This window comes from Zosterops lateralis (genome assembly GCF_965231275.1).
Source record: "Zosterops lateralis genome assembly, chromosome: 3".
Lineage (NCBI taxonomy): Eukaryota > Metazoa > Chordata > Aves > Passeriformes > Zosteropidae > Zosterops > Zosterops lateralis.
Genome location: NC_139764.1, coordinates 39,880,520 through 39,895,128, shown reverse-complemented (window position 1 = coordinate 39,895,128; position 14,609 = coordinate 39,880,520). Strand labels below are relative to the sequence as shown.

Genomic DNA, 14,609 nt, shown 5'->3' with positions numbered 1-14,609 from the left:
ACAGTAAAATCTGGCAGGCATGGGGACGCTTCTCTCCCTGCCCCTGGGCTCCATGGGGAGATAGTGAGCAATCTCCTCCTCCAACACAATCACTTCCTTCAACACGTGCTTCATATCTTTTGGCCAAGGGCTGCCCCAAGTCTCGTGCCAGTGAGGAGAGGCAGTGCTGCCCTGGGCTGACCCACCCAGCTTTGAACCGTGGAGCTGGCACATGTCTTTCTGCTGACACTGCACGGATGATGGCATCAATGTTGTCCTCCACCAAGGCCAGCCTTCCTTGTGGGAGGGCAATTAATCTGGCAGGGCATGCAGAGGTGTTAGCAAACAGAGTAAACAAGGGGTTTAAAATAAAATGTCAGTGGGAAGTCGGTGGTGATGGGGTCTGGTTGGTTTCAGCCAGGACAGGTTGTTTCTGGCAGGACGTTCTCAGGTATCTGGTGCAATCCAGTTTCAAATGCCCCTGGTGGTGGGGGATGTTGGGAAGTGAATTCAGCCAATCATCCCTTTTACCTGTTGCTGCCACTCACAGCCTGAAAGGAGCCAGCTGGGCATGGGAGAAGGCTGAACTGCCCAGTAGCCTTGTACAGAGAGGGCATGTGGGCAAACATGGGAACTGGGCACTTGCAGGGCAGGAGCAAAAGGCCCAGTGCAGGTTTTTCCACTCCTCAGTGAAGTCACGTGCCTGCCAACCACTCCTAATAGATTAAAAAATACCTTGAGATAGTGTTATCCACCCCTTTGAGAATGGAAATGCTAAGTAAGCCTAATGTGTAGTTTCTGGTCTTAAAAGGAAAACCTAGTATTTCTGCCTCTTCAGAGATGTTGCTGCTGATTGTGTTGGCATGCTGAGGAGTGTTTGTTATCTGCCCACAAACATTTATGGATGCCAAGAGTTAGGAAAACTAATTCCAATACTTAAAAGTGAAAAGAGCTGACACGACCTCTGTAGTCTTGATCTGTTACACTAGGATCTGTTTGGAGACATTGTTGTTGTAGGGGCTGCTTTAAATGCTTATCCTCCAGGGAGGTAGAGGCAAACACGGACTAACATCTTGAGGGAATAATATGTACCTCCTCCACCTCCAGCCACTGCTTTGCTGTTGATCACAGCTGCCTCTCCTGGGGATTGCTGAAGAGTTGCTGACCTGTTTGTTTTCTTTGCGGTTTAGATAATTGCAAAGAGGGGGAGCGACTACATCTTGAAACATGCCCCAGAGATGCACCGAGAGCAGCAAGGGCTGAGCGCTAAGGATGCAGTGCTGAAGTTCATTAAGGAGTCCTGCCTGCTGGAAGACGTGCCCGTCCACTTCTACAGGCTGCAGAAGGTTAAACAAAGAGCTTCTTATTTTGAACTTCTCTCCCGTCATTAATTGAGTGCACCATGGCATTTTTCTCTTTCTGTTTGTTTGAGGGACGGTTGCCTCTGATTCAGAGAGGCCAAACAAATCTAAAATGCTCAGCCAATGAGGCCTGTCCCCACAAACAAATCTGCTGCCACTATATAGATATAGCTGGAATTTAGTTTTGTTCCTCGGCCAAGAAACTGACCACAGGAATGGCAAAACTTCATATTTGTCCCTGCCTGTCAGTAGAATTGCATCAGGGAAATCAGTGAAGCCTCTTTTTTTCTTGTTGTAGTTCATTGAAACAATGACAAGAGGTCGGCCAGCTTTCACACAAATGTCATGTAACAACTGAAGGTGACACTGAGTCATTCCAACTTCTATATCCCATTCGTTCTTCAGCCTTGCCAGAGTGGTTGGTGTTTTTTCAGCTGTATGCTTTTCCCAGCAGTTTTGGATTCCTACATTGCTGCTTGTTAGACTCCTTACCCAAACCTGCTTAAACAGAAGGTGATTCATTTTCACATGCTGGGTGTTTAGATCTAGAAATAGGACTAATGAGAAGTTTTATGTTCCACTTAGGTGAGTGAACACCTGCCTATGAAATTAGGAATGGCTTGGACCTTTTTTCCAAATGGAGATACTCTGTCAGACTCATAATCAAACTTCTCGGGTTTTTTGTGCTCAGTGGGAATTAAGTCTGGAAAGTGTCCAGGACCTTTGAACATATCTAACAGCTCTGGTTACTGAAGAAATGTCCATTTTCTAGAGAAGATAAGTTTTGGTCAGTAGTCCAGGCTTAGTTGCTTGCAAACCATAGATGCTCACCTACCTCTCTTCTGTTCTTTGTTTTGATTCTTAATGTTGTTAATGATGCATTCATGAGAGGGTTAGTTACCCTTGAAAGCCATAAGAAATCCAGCTGGCAGGACATGATACGTTTTATATCCGAAAACACCAAGGCTGTGAAGTTGGTTGTTCTTAATATTTAAATTCCTGTCTGACTTGAACTTAGGCATCAGGTACTCTTCCTTGTGTTGTTTGATGCTTAATATGTCTTATTCCTGCTGTGTGACACAGTTATCTCATGTTGTGGTGAGAGATGCTCCTCCTAGGTGATGCTTGGGTCACAGATCACCTGATCAAGTGCAGAGGGATGCCAGGTGAAGGTGTTGGTGTGCTGGGTGCCCTGAGATTTCAAAAGCAGTCACTTTTATCTTAACACCCTTCTCATGGCTTCTGCTGAGGTTGGGAACTACAAAAGAAAATACAACACACCCCATATCCCCCATTCAGACCAATACTGATTTTCAAAGCTCTTTGTCCTTAGGAGACAGAAAATATTTCTTAGTGACTTTGAACTGAAGGCATGCATGGTACCAGGGGCAGAGGGTGAGATAATGTGATAACACAAGGCTTACGTCTTTTAAACCAGATGAGGAGAGAAAGTTGTGATGTACAGTTTGAGCTCTGTGAGCCCATACATTTTTACCTCAAAGTTTTCTTTCTGCTTTTCCTCCTAACAAATAAATGCATGTGCTCCTTAACTCTGCTGTGTTAGGAGTGGCTGAAAGAATTAGTTTATGATATTTTTTGCTCTTCAAGCAAAAGAATATGACTAGAGACCAGGTATGTCATACCAAGATGCATCATGAGTTAAAAGTCAGACAGTATTTCAACTCAGGTAAGAAAAATCATGTAAAACCACCTGCTCTCAACACCAAGGTCAAATGTTAGAATGAAAGTCCCAGTAACTGGGCATTGATTAGCTCCCCCCCAGCCAAGGGACACCTAAGATCTAGCAAATCCTTGGATGGGAACAGCAGTGCTATGGCAGGGAGAGGGGAATGGGTTCCCTTTCTATTTTGGGCTCTCTGTCACCTGGAGAGCAAGAGTGGTTACAAAAGAGCTCTCAAGGTACCTCTGAGAGCAGTACTTGTCCATACTCTCAAATCACTAAAGCTACATGATTCCTGTCCAGGGCAGCTAGGACATATGCTGGTGAAATGCCTGAGCCTCCCAGCATGAAGGGATTTTAGGTGTAGGTATTTCAGGGGTCAACAAGGCAAGGTGCACTTCACAAACATAATAAAAACCAAATGAGCTGATGGCATCTGCGTGATGAGGAGTCCTGCTACCTCTCCTGCAGTAGGTGCCAGAACAAGAGCGTGGTCTTTGTAGATTAACCTTTGACTCTTCTGTTCTTTTAGGATAAGAAGGAGGATCGACCGACGGTTATCCTGGGCCTGACCCTGAGAGGAATGCACATCTATCAGGTAACAGACTGCTGTGAAAGCCTTCTGGTGTAGCATTAACTCTGCCCAGTTCCCTGTCCTCCCCCCTCACCATGGCTCCTCTGCCTCCCCTGTGAACACCAGGCTCCACATATCTCAAATTCCTGGTTGTTTGCAAATTCTTTGCACATCGCTGACTCCACCCTGTACCTGCCAGTCCCTGTGTCACTCTTGAGTTTGATGTGTTGCAGGAGGTGAATCATGTTCGCCAGCTCCTCTACGACTTTCCCTGGTCACACATCGGGAAGCTGGCCTTTCTGGTGAGTATGATGGAGGCCATCTGCCAGTGGCTGCCAACCTGGGATGTGGCAAAGCTGTCGGCCTGCCTGTGCTGCTGCGTCAGGTCCTGTCACTTGCACGCACAAGACCACAGCGATCTCTGGTAGCTGTGTGGCTGAAAATGCACTGTTGCTCACTTCTTTGGCATCTTTCCTCTTTGTGCAGGGGAAAAAATTTGAAATCCAGCCAGATGGTTTGCCCTCTGCCCGGAAACTGGTTTACTACACGGGTTGCCCGTTCAGGTCACGCCATTTGCTGCAGCTACTCAGCAACAGCCACCGGCTCTTTCTGAATATTCAGCCAGTTTTGAAGCAGATCCAAAAACTGGAGGAGGCTGAAGGTATGTTAGGAAAACCCAAGTGAGTTTGGTAAGAGGAAGAATACAGTGTGTTAATCTCTCCTGTTGTTTCATGGTGCCTACTCTCATCTAATTAATGGTGTTTCTGCCTTAGCAGGGAGCCAGTGATAGAAACAGAGGTGTTAGGTATGTTTCAAGTCCATTCCTAAAAAGTATTAATGGCTCCCAGATCTGACTGTGATCAGAAATTGTGCTTGTGTGAGAGCAGTAGAGGGGTAATAACTCCTTTCAAGTGGTTTCTGTCTTTCCCTTCAGTGGGGTTACAGCAGTGGCCTTGAGCTGTGTGGGTGCAACCAGTGGCATGTGCCAATCACCTGTAGAAAGACTCATTGATCAAGTGCCTGTGGGCAAAAAGCCCTCAATTGTTTTGTGTCTGTTAGTGTTTCGTGGATTTCTCAACCACCCTCAGCACGTACAAGCCATGGGAGAAATAATAAATCAATAATAAATACCAGCCACAGGAATCTTGTTCTTAACTGACTTCATGCAGTGGTGGGTATTTCAAGAAGCAATCAGTGCATCTGATTTTAAAGATTGAGCACTGAAGTTCACAAAGTAATTTCCTTTCTTTGTTTGCTTTTGTTTTGCTTTGTTGTTATTGACGTTCACTCTGAAACCTACTGTTTTCTGTATCATAACTGCCTCTACCTGCCTGTTCTAATTTAGGAGATGCTGGGTTTACTGTGAGTATGACTAATTCTTTTACAACCACCTGAGCATCCATCTGTTGAGCAAACAAAATACAAAGCTGTCCCTGTATTTGTTCAGTAGCTGCAGCAGTTGTTTCTTAGTTGTCAGCTGGTGCCAACAGAACTTCCTGAATATATTTTGTTACCCTTCCTTAAAGTTCTCCCTGCTTTCTCCCTTTTTTCTTCCTCAGAGAAGAAGCGCTACCGGGAGTCCTATATCAGTGACACTCTGGACATGGACCTGGACCCGTGTGACAAGAACTCGCGTGGCAGCGGGAGCAGCGGGGGCAGCCGCAGGGATAACCGGCTGTCCCGCCACTCCACGGGCAGTCACGGCAGCTCCCACACCTCGGGCATTGAGGCTGACTCCCGGCACCGCGTCTCCGTGGAAATGTCAGTGGATGAGCCCTTCGGCATCGACCGGGTGCATCGGAAAGAGAAATCCTGCAGCTCAACCATCAGCTACGGGAGTTCTGGCATTGACAGTGGCAGCAAAGGGCGGGCTGAAGATGATGCTCAGGATGATGGTAAAGAATTTGGATGTATGGAGCAACTTCTATGCTGACTTTTTGTCTTCTCCTGCAGGAGGGCAGGGAGTAAGAGACTGTACAGCAGCTTGGAGCACAAGTGTAATGCTAACCATTCTCCTGCTGCTCTCTTCCTCCTAGAGCTTGAGCTGGCAGTAGATGAGCCAGAGGAGATGCCTGTAGATGAGCCTTTAGAGGGAGACCAGTTAGAGGAGGCCACTGTGGGAGAATCTGTTGAATCCCTGCCTGTAGATGCTGCTAGCTGCCAAGGTGAGATGGCTTTCTGCTGCTGCTCAGTGCTGTTCTTTAAGGCTCTAGCAACAGGCATAATCTGAGGGATCTACAAAAACTCTTATCTCCTTCCAAATAGCTGCCAGTGCTGTTTACTGCCGTGCTGCAGCAGGATTTGCAGGCAGCTCATCTAGAGTTTACAGGCCAGCATTCTGTATTGTACAGTGCTGCTCTCCTCTGTGCTCCTCAAAGTCTCCCTTCTCTACATGTGCCAAGCTTATATTCAGTTAATGACGAAAAGGTAATTGAGGTAAACCTTTTGAAGGGAAGGAATATGCTTCAATATCTTGTATGCCACAAAACAGCCAAGGGGCTTAAACGCAGAGTAATGGGATGGTCACAGGAATTCTAAGGTAAAGTTCTGTGGCTTGTAATACAGGGAATGCTAGGCAACAGGGTTATGCAGGAGCTATCTGGCCTTAATATACACAGCCTTTATAGCAAAGCAAGAAGGGTGCAAATGGGACAAGTTGTCAAGAAACTGTTTTCTTGAAAGTGTTCAAACATTGATCTTTAGGGCCAAAAATGAGTACTTGTGAGCAAAACTCCTAGAGCACCAAGGGTGCTTAATGATGCATATTTATCTTAAGAGGATAGCACTGTTTGAATGTGGCCTGTGAGAACAACTTCCCTTTTCTACAGCCCACAAAACCTCAAATTTGCAATGCTTTTCACTTCCTGCTTCTCCTTTGCAGCTGTAAATCAGGAATCTCTGTCTGTGGTGCAGGTCACACTAATCAAAATGAGAGGCCAAAGTGTGGAATCCCTTCACCAGGTAAGGAAGAGGTTGCTCAGCAGGAGGGTCTGTGTGTGGGCATTGAACTGAGGTCTGGTGTAATGGAGACAGCTATGAATCAGGACACCTGGATTAGTTTGGATTTGACTGATTTTTACATGGTGTAATCAAAACCAGCTGCTGGCCAGCTACTGCTCTCAGGAATAGGATAAGAGCAGCATTTGGGCTAGAATAGTATAGAAAAGTTTGGAGCAATCAGCAGGGAGAACTTGCAAGACAGTTACTATCTACCTTAGTCTTGTGGATGGGACATGGAAAATCAACCACTTCCAGATTTTTAGTGCAATTACAGAGCAAAGACCATCTATGAAGTTTGGATGTGAGTTGCAAACTTGATCATCTTGAAGCCAGAAGTAGCTTACATCAGAGCAAAACCAGATGCTCAAGCTGTAGTTGTTATATCATTTGTGTGATTATAGTCTGTGTGTACTAAGTCTTTGTTGTCATGGTTTTCTTTTCATCAAGCACTTGAGAAAGGGAAACTATATACGGTAAAGTACGTCACAGAAGAAGTTATATTGGGAAGAAGCTTATTAAAATGTCTTTTTAAGACTTCTTTTCAAAGTATAGCTGTACCACTGCGGTAGAAATGTTGTGGTTTCTTGAAAAAAAACCCAACCAAACAAAACAAAATCCACAAAAAAAGCACCTCTACCCTCTCTTCCCTCTCTTAATCCAAATTTGGCTTATCTGCTGAGAGAATTCTAAAACTCTTAACAAGGATTTCAATCACTTTTTAGGGATTTTTTTCTTTTTTTAAATTTTCTATGTTTCTTTCTGGACCCAGTCAAAAATGATAAGAAATTTTCATTTATCAGCAAAACAGCCCATAAAGTGCTTAGGAGATTTGAATAAAATTTTGGTTATTTTTTCCAAAGCTAAAGGCCATACAGTGCAAGTAATAATGAATTTATTCCTCTATTTGAGTGGAAGACTTAAGAGCACATGGCTGGAAGTGGGCATCTTGCTTAAAGCTGTAATGTTTTTAAAGTTACTGATGTTCTCATGCTTACACTGTTAAATGATCATGAGGCATCTGCTTTATAAAAATGGTTCTGCTCAACACAGGACTGTCTATATGATTGCAAAGACCTGGCTGCCACTTTTGTCCATCACATACTTGGTGCCTCCTTAGAAAATGATCAAAATCTTCCTTACAAGGCCATGTAAATAAATGCTGCAGAGTTTCCTTAGTGTTGACCAGACAGTGAAACATATTCCTGTTTCTGGGAGTACAGCTGAGCCAGCACAGGATTTCCTCAGGGTAGTTTTTTAATTCCCTTCCCATGGCAGTGAGAGAAGTGATACTGGGAGGAAGTTTTCTGGGGTGCCAACAGAATGTCTTGGTTTCAAAAGTATATTCTTGAAATTAGCCTTAAAATTAGTATTTAAGAAGTATTAGGCAGAGCAAGAAAAAAATACAAGTGTTGAAGCTGGAAATACTCTCAAATGGTCAGTAATTCCTTCAGAGAGGCTTGTGTGTAGCAAGATGGTGCCTCTGAGAATTACTGCTGATTTGTTGCTGCTCTTTATGGAACAGTGTTACGTAGATGAAACTGCTGCAATTACTGGACACTGTAACCCATTAGTTTGCATGGTTGCCTTCTGAACCTTCCTTTCAGCTCATTAGATTTAACTCAATGTGTTCAAGCACTTGGGGTAGTTTTTTGTTAAGTGCACTTTGTGCATTTGAGGACAACTGTGTGGATCTGCCAAGAAGTGTGAGGTCACTCAGGTGTCAGTATCTCTCAAGTGTTTCATCCATTGTACTGGACACTGAGGACACAGGGCACACAGATCGGGATCTGGCTCAATGTGGCGGGGCAGCTTAATGCACTTGCTATTTCTGAATTGTTCACAGCTCCTTCTTTAAGCCAACAACCTTCAGAAGGCTGGTGGGGCTCTTTTGAAAGAGGGGAAGAACAATTTTGGGAAACGTTTAGCATGCATAACCAGCATCCTTAGGCTGTGTCTGAGCTCATTGCTTTTTATTCACATGTGTCTCGCTGAACTGGCAGGTCAGATCGCCCAAAAGCCGGAGCTGCATGGACCAGCACAGCCAGAGTTTGGATGACATCCGCCTGTACAAGCGCCGGCACCCGTCCCTAAGTGCCACACTGTCCTCAGACACGTCCCACAGCTACACCTTCGGCTGCAGCCTCGAGGACAAGCTGTCTGTCTACGGCTGCGTGTACTCCACAGCGGACTGCAAAACCAAGTCTGCCCTTTACGGGAAGCGATCCATGAACTGCCTCTCCTTGGATCTTCTGGGAGAGGACCAGCTCCCAGAGGAGTTTGTGGTGTAATGAGATTGGAGCTCTTCCATACCAGGAAACACCTCATCGTGGAAATATATACCTCATTAACACATGTGATGTCACTCTGGTTCTTGCAGGAGGTGGTGAGCGGCTTTGTTATTCTGCTCCATATCAGTAAGAGGCATCACTCCTGCAGACCTGGCTACAGGGCAGATCAACTGGAGTGTAGCACTTAACACTGGCATTGAGAGTCTGTCTGAGCAGAAAATGGAAGTGGCCTGCAACCTTGGCAGTGACACGACCAACATAAAAACCAAAAAACAGTGGACCAAAACTGACACTGAGCTAGTAAAGCAAACTGTGTCTAAATGGATTCATCAGAAATTTAAAGTCTATGTCATGTTCCTGCCTTTGTCTTGTGGTCCATGTCTCTTAATTTTAGTGTACAGATAGTTTGGTTGTCTTCAGTTTGTGCTGCTGCAACATTGCCAACAGCTGTCAGGCCAGGATATACTCTTAGCACATTTGGAGGGCTGTGTATGGAAGTGTCTGGCCTGCTTCAGTTGTAATGAACACAAGTTGCTTATTTGCTGCACTGGGAGCAAGACTTGCTGCCTTCTTTTGTTGTTATTTTGTTGTAAGCATCCAGCCAAATACAGTGTGTGGTCTTTTTTTTTTTCCCCTTCATTGCAACAAATGGAACTGACTGTCAGCTGTCTACTACTGCTGCTGTGATGCAGATTGGCATTATATCCTTGGGGAGATAGGGAGGAGATAAAGCAAATGACTTGGCTGCTTCTGAGAGTACAGAGGGCAAGAGCATTATCTGACTGGCTTTTGAAGAGAGGAGTGTGACTGGAGGATTTGTCCAGGCATGATCACCCCTTACTTTGATTCATACTTTAATGTTGTTCTTTTCTTTGTTTTTAATAAATCTGCTCCTTAGATTTTTTTTTTCCCTCTGCTTAGGAGGCAGGTAAAGACTGGAGAAAGTCACTTTGCAAGGACAGACAGAGTGACTGTGTCCTGCTTAGTCAGGGATAGGTCATGCAAATATGTGTGTGTGGTGCTGCAGGCCTGATGATGGTGGAAGCGTAGGGTGTTTGTGTGCCAGACCAAGGGTACTTGTTTGGTGATCTTGAGAGTGGTGGATCTGGCTGGGCTGGCTCTCACTAGGGAAATAATCATAATTATGCTGTTTGATTTAAGCATTTGGTGTGGAAAACATCCTGCTACCTTGTTACATGCAAATAAATGTAAGTTTGATTTCCTTCCCTCATAAATTCCCAGCATTGGGAAGCTTGTACTTGAAGGCCCAGCTTTGTGCCCAGCTTTTGGCAGCCATCTAGGTGTGTTCTGGCAAACTCTAGAAGCAGAGGAATACTATTCTACTGGTTGGGGAAGTCTGTGTTGTGCAGTGTTGGTCATCAAAAGCTGAAGATAGCCTAATTCAGGAAAGGAAGGAAGGCAGACTACAACAAGGAAGGTTTAAGCTGCTGTTTTGATGGTGGGCTTGTAAGCTCAATAGTTGTCTGGTAAATTGCATTCCCATAAGTCATTAAAGTGGCAAATCCATGAAGTCTATCATCTTGCTACTTCTGTGTGAATGTGATGTAGGGACAGGCCATGCAGGTGCATCTGCATTTACTGAAGTGGGACCAGCTGCTCTGCATCCTCTGACATGAATCCAGCACCAAACCCAAGCTGCATACACTGTAGCTTTGACTTAATTGACTGTGCCCTCTTTGATCACACTGTTCTTTCTTTTTGTAATGAACCATTAGGAACTGTGTGTTCACTGTAGCCTCTTTCCCTTTGTTCCAAACAAAGCCAAAATGCCTTTGCAAAGTACTTGAAATATGCTTATTACATCCAAATTAATTCTTCCAAATGGATCTAAATGGGTAAAGGAAATCAAGCCTCCCACTCTTGGTTGCTCCCTGTTACCTGGGTCCTGTTTGGCTGTAAGCCATGGGAGATGGGCATGGCCAGGAGCCAGCAGGCCAGTGTCTGTACTACAAAGAGCAGCCTTGCAGCAATGCAGGAGCCTTGCTCTTGCAGGCGCCTCGGAGCTGGAGGGATGGCTCTTCCTGCAGCAGTGCCTGTCCATGAAAAAGGTGAAGGGGAGGTCTGGAGTGAGGGCCCTGCTAATCTGTTGCTCTCCCACCCATGCAGATGTAGTTACTTGTGTTTCTGGGAATAGTTGTTAACAAGAAAAAAGGTAAAAATTCAGTGGGTATAGTTGTTTGGAAAAAGTGTCATAAAATGCATGTGCACTATGTGCACACTTCTCTCAAAGACAATCGCATCCATATCTGCTTCAGCCTAAGCACATCACAGAAGTGTTTATTGCCACCAGGCAGCTCACTCTTCTGGTTTTGCAGTTAGCAGGCATCCAAAGGATTTGGTGAAGTGCTGTAATCCTGCTGCCACTGCTTACAAAATACACCAATGCCTGAAAACAGTGTAACTGACTCTTGCATGAGCATCCACTGCCTTGTACATTCCTGGGGGATTCTTGTATTTATTCATGGCTGGTAGGGAAGGCGAACTCCACAGGTCTGACCGTGTTCTCTCCGTGGTCTGTGCAGCTCCCTCCAATACTGTAAGTGACATATGCATATGAAGGAGAGACCAGACACTTATGTGTATAGACTGAGAATGAATATCTTATGAGCACTGTGAATATCTATTATGCAACTTTTGTATTCTTCTTAAAAAAAAAAAAAAAAAAAAAACCAACAAAAATAAGCACACATGTTTCTGCTAGTAATACATTTATTTTTTGTTTGGATTTAGAAGGTCTCTTATTTTTTAGGTTTGATAGTTTAGTAGATGTTAGTGTGTAAGCATTTATCAGCTGATGTTAGAAACTAGCTGCCAATATTTGTACATATTTGTAAAATACTCATGTTATGATCACTCTATTTTAATGGTAAAAGTTTTTCCTTTCCATGAAAGGATTTTCTTGTTTAAAATAAAATATAAATAATTATATGTACACTTGCAATAAAGAAAAAAGGTAATTTTGTAGCCTTTTTTTGTGTCCAAGGAGGACTGTGTCTTCCATTTGAGATGGGTTATAGAAATTAATTTGCTGCCAGACTAATCCATATGAGCTCAGCTTGTGATGGCAAACCCAGAGGCACTGTAGTTACTGGAACAACTCCTGTTCCTCCTTGCTATTCTCAGCAGCACAATGCCAAAGGGCCAGGACACTAAAGGGGGCTGAATCTGAATGAAGAGACAAGTTAAGCTGCTCGGGGTGGTTAGTCAAGAAAACCAAGCATGTGAACTCCCAAGGCTATAGAGAGATCCTGTCAGTATCCTCCTGGGGGCTGCATCCAAGGACAGCTGCCAGCCCACGGCATGCAAAGTGCTGCTGAAGGCACTCCACCAAAGTCACCTAACCTGCTGCTCTGGAGTCTGGCATGGATAAAAGAATTTTCTTTTCTTGGGTCATAAATCTATGAAGGAGTGCTGCAGGATGACTATCTGGATCTTTTTTTGAAGAAGCTTGCTCCCTGGGAGCCTCTTGTAAATGTGGGGTTTTTTTTTCTTCTCTCGAGAAGAAATTTACTTTTTACATACTTTGATATTGTAGTGTTGCCTCTATTCTTAAGATTTCCTTTCTTGTTCTTCATATTTTCGTCCATTACCTCCTCTGTTTCCAGTATACAAATTTTCAAGGACTTAGGAAACTCATCCAACTTCGGCTTGCGAATGTTGGAAGAGGGTGATTTGATTACACATGGCACTTGGTATGGAGATAAAACTAAATAACAGATCACTATTTAGTCACCCACATTTGAAGGACTTGGTCGTTTCTCTTTATTTCTTTGCTTGGCAAGTAATAGCACTTTCTTGCCCTCTAGGATGGAGTGCTGAGTCTGTCTGAGAAGATGGGGCTTCTCATGGAACCAGCAACTCCTCTGTGGGTCCAGTCAGGTGCTGCAGTGTGGGATGGGGACAGTGTGGTTACTACACTGGGTCTGTTTCGAGGCCTGCCAGCTGTGGGGGCTGTGGGAACTAAAGCTGATGGATAAAACAACCCTGGTGTTTTGGGTGAGGTGAGAGCAGTTCTTTATAGATTTCTTGGCAGCAAAGTCTGAGACATTGAAGGCTGATACAGTGTTTTAAAAGTGAACATTTTTGAGCAAAACCTGATCCTAAAGCCTCTCACTGGAAAGCTGTAGCTCCTTGCCCGCCAGCAAGGTGCTTCCTCTGTCTGGCTCCTGGTTCCTTTGCCCGGGCTGTTCCCTCATCAATCTGCTCTGCTCTGCTCTGCCTCGGAGCCCCTGCTGACGCCTCCCCCTGCTTGGAGTGTCTTCCCGGGTTCGCGGTGCCCCAGGCCTGACTCCTGCCTTCGTGTCTCTCCTGAACGCCCACTGCTTGGGGCGTGTGGAGGAGGACGGGACCCATCGTGTCCCCTGGCGATGCTGCCCGGCCTGTGGCGGCAGCGGCGGCACCAAGGCCGCGGGGCGCCAGGGGCGCGGGGCCGGGCCGTGCGGGGCCGGGCTGTGTGACCGAGCGGGGCTGGGCTCTGCGGTGCGGCCGCGCGGGGGCGCCCGAGGAGCGCGGCGGCCGCTGCGGCCTCAGGCCCCGGGGCTGTGGGCTGTGGGCTCTGGGCGGGCCGGGGCTGTGGCCGGGCCGGGGGCTGTGGGCTCTGGGCGGGCCGGGGGCTGTGGGCAGGCCGGGGCTGTGGGCTCTGGGCGGGCCGGGCCGGGGACTGTGGGCGGGCCTGGGCCGGGGGCTCTGGGCGGTGGCCGAGTGGTGCAGATTCACCTCGAGCAGGTTCTGTCAGCACCCTGCGGGGCCCAGGCTGACCGCCTCCCCTGGGACGGGGCAGCCCGGCATGGTCGGTGCTTGAGCTCGCAGAGGCCAAAGCCCCCGGGTCCGCACTGAGTGCCGCACAAAGAGATTATGGAGTGTTTCCAGGGTGTCCTGCTCCTGCAGGGAGGGATGTGTGCCCAAACTGCACTGGGGGAAAGCTTATGCCCTTTAGCCTCTGGTCACCCTTGGCACAGGATAATTCAGCCGTGAAACGCTGATACAAATTCAGAACCTTCTCTCCCTTTGACAATTTGGTTTAGGAAGGGCAGGGCCGTTTAACGGGATGAGAAGCCCCAGAGGGCCCGGCAGCCGCACCCTGAGGTGCTGCAGATGGGACAGCACAGAGATGTGTGTGCCTGAACCAGCCCTGAGCCTTCTGTCGCCCACGGGCCCTGCCTGGAGACAGGACAGGTGTGAGGGAGCCCCAAACACCACTCAGTGGAGCGACTTTTCTCTCCGATTTGGGGCAAGCTTTCTTTCTGCAGAACCTCTGCAGTGTCAGAGCAGCACCACTGGGTATTTCCCTTAGGCGCACCCAGGAAATCAGATGTACTGGATTTTTAATTCCATACTGAATTCTTAATGACATCTGAGTGGCATTGCAATCACTTGCCCAGCATCCAACTCCAGCTGCATGGCCCCCTTGGGTGGCTCAGTATTAGGGTTGGACTGTTCTCTGTTCCCAGCTGGGCCCTGCTGCCCCTTGCCTTCAGCCCATCTGGAGCAGGAGCAGCTGGCACCGTGGCTGAGCCCACGGCTTGGTGAGACAGTGCACAGGTGCCTCCTGCACAACACCCTCTGGCATGGCACACTCTGTGGCAGCCCTGACTGTGCAGGGCTTCAGCAAGAGTGGAGCACAGGAGAGGGTGAGTCTGGTGTCAGCAAGAATGCCTTTGGTCAGCAGGGATGGGCTGGAGGAAGTAAGGAGATGATGGAGAAAT

The 14,609-nt window shown here is 46.6% G+C and overlaps 1 protein-coding gene across 4 annotated transcripts in view; it reads left to right on the top strand.

The window, feature by feature from the left end:
- FRMD1 (FERM domain containing 1) overlaps positions 1–11,897 on the top strand; it is a 40,333-nt gene extending 28,436 nt beyond the window's left edge. For 2 of the 4 annotated variants that reach the window (XM_083857274.1, XM_083857273.1), the window contains exons 7-14: positions 1,170–1,325; positions 3,554–3,619; positions 3,829–3,897; positions 4,082–4,256; positions 5,155–5,490; positions 5,632–5,760; positions 6,477–6,556; positions 8,596–11,894. In XM_083857274.1, coding sequence (XP_083713400.1) covers positions 1,170–1,325; positions 3,554–3,619; positions 3,829–3,897; positions 4,082–4,256; positions 5,155–5,490; positions 5,632–5,760; positions 6,477–6,556; positions 8,596–8,883 — 1,299 coding nt within the window. In that variant the 3' untranslated portion in view covers positions 8,884–11,894. Of the gene's footprint in view, positions 1–1,169; positions 1,326–3,553; positions 3,620–3,828; positions 3,898–4,081; positions 4,257–5,154; positions 5,491–5,631; positions 5,761–6,476; positions 6,557–8,595 lie in introns of all 4 variants that reach the window. The other 2 variants (XM_083857271.1, XM_083857272.1) reach the window with 2 other exon arrangements.
- Positions 11,898–14,609: the final 2,712 nt, after the last annotated feature.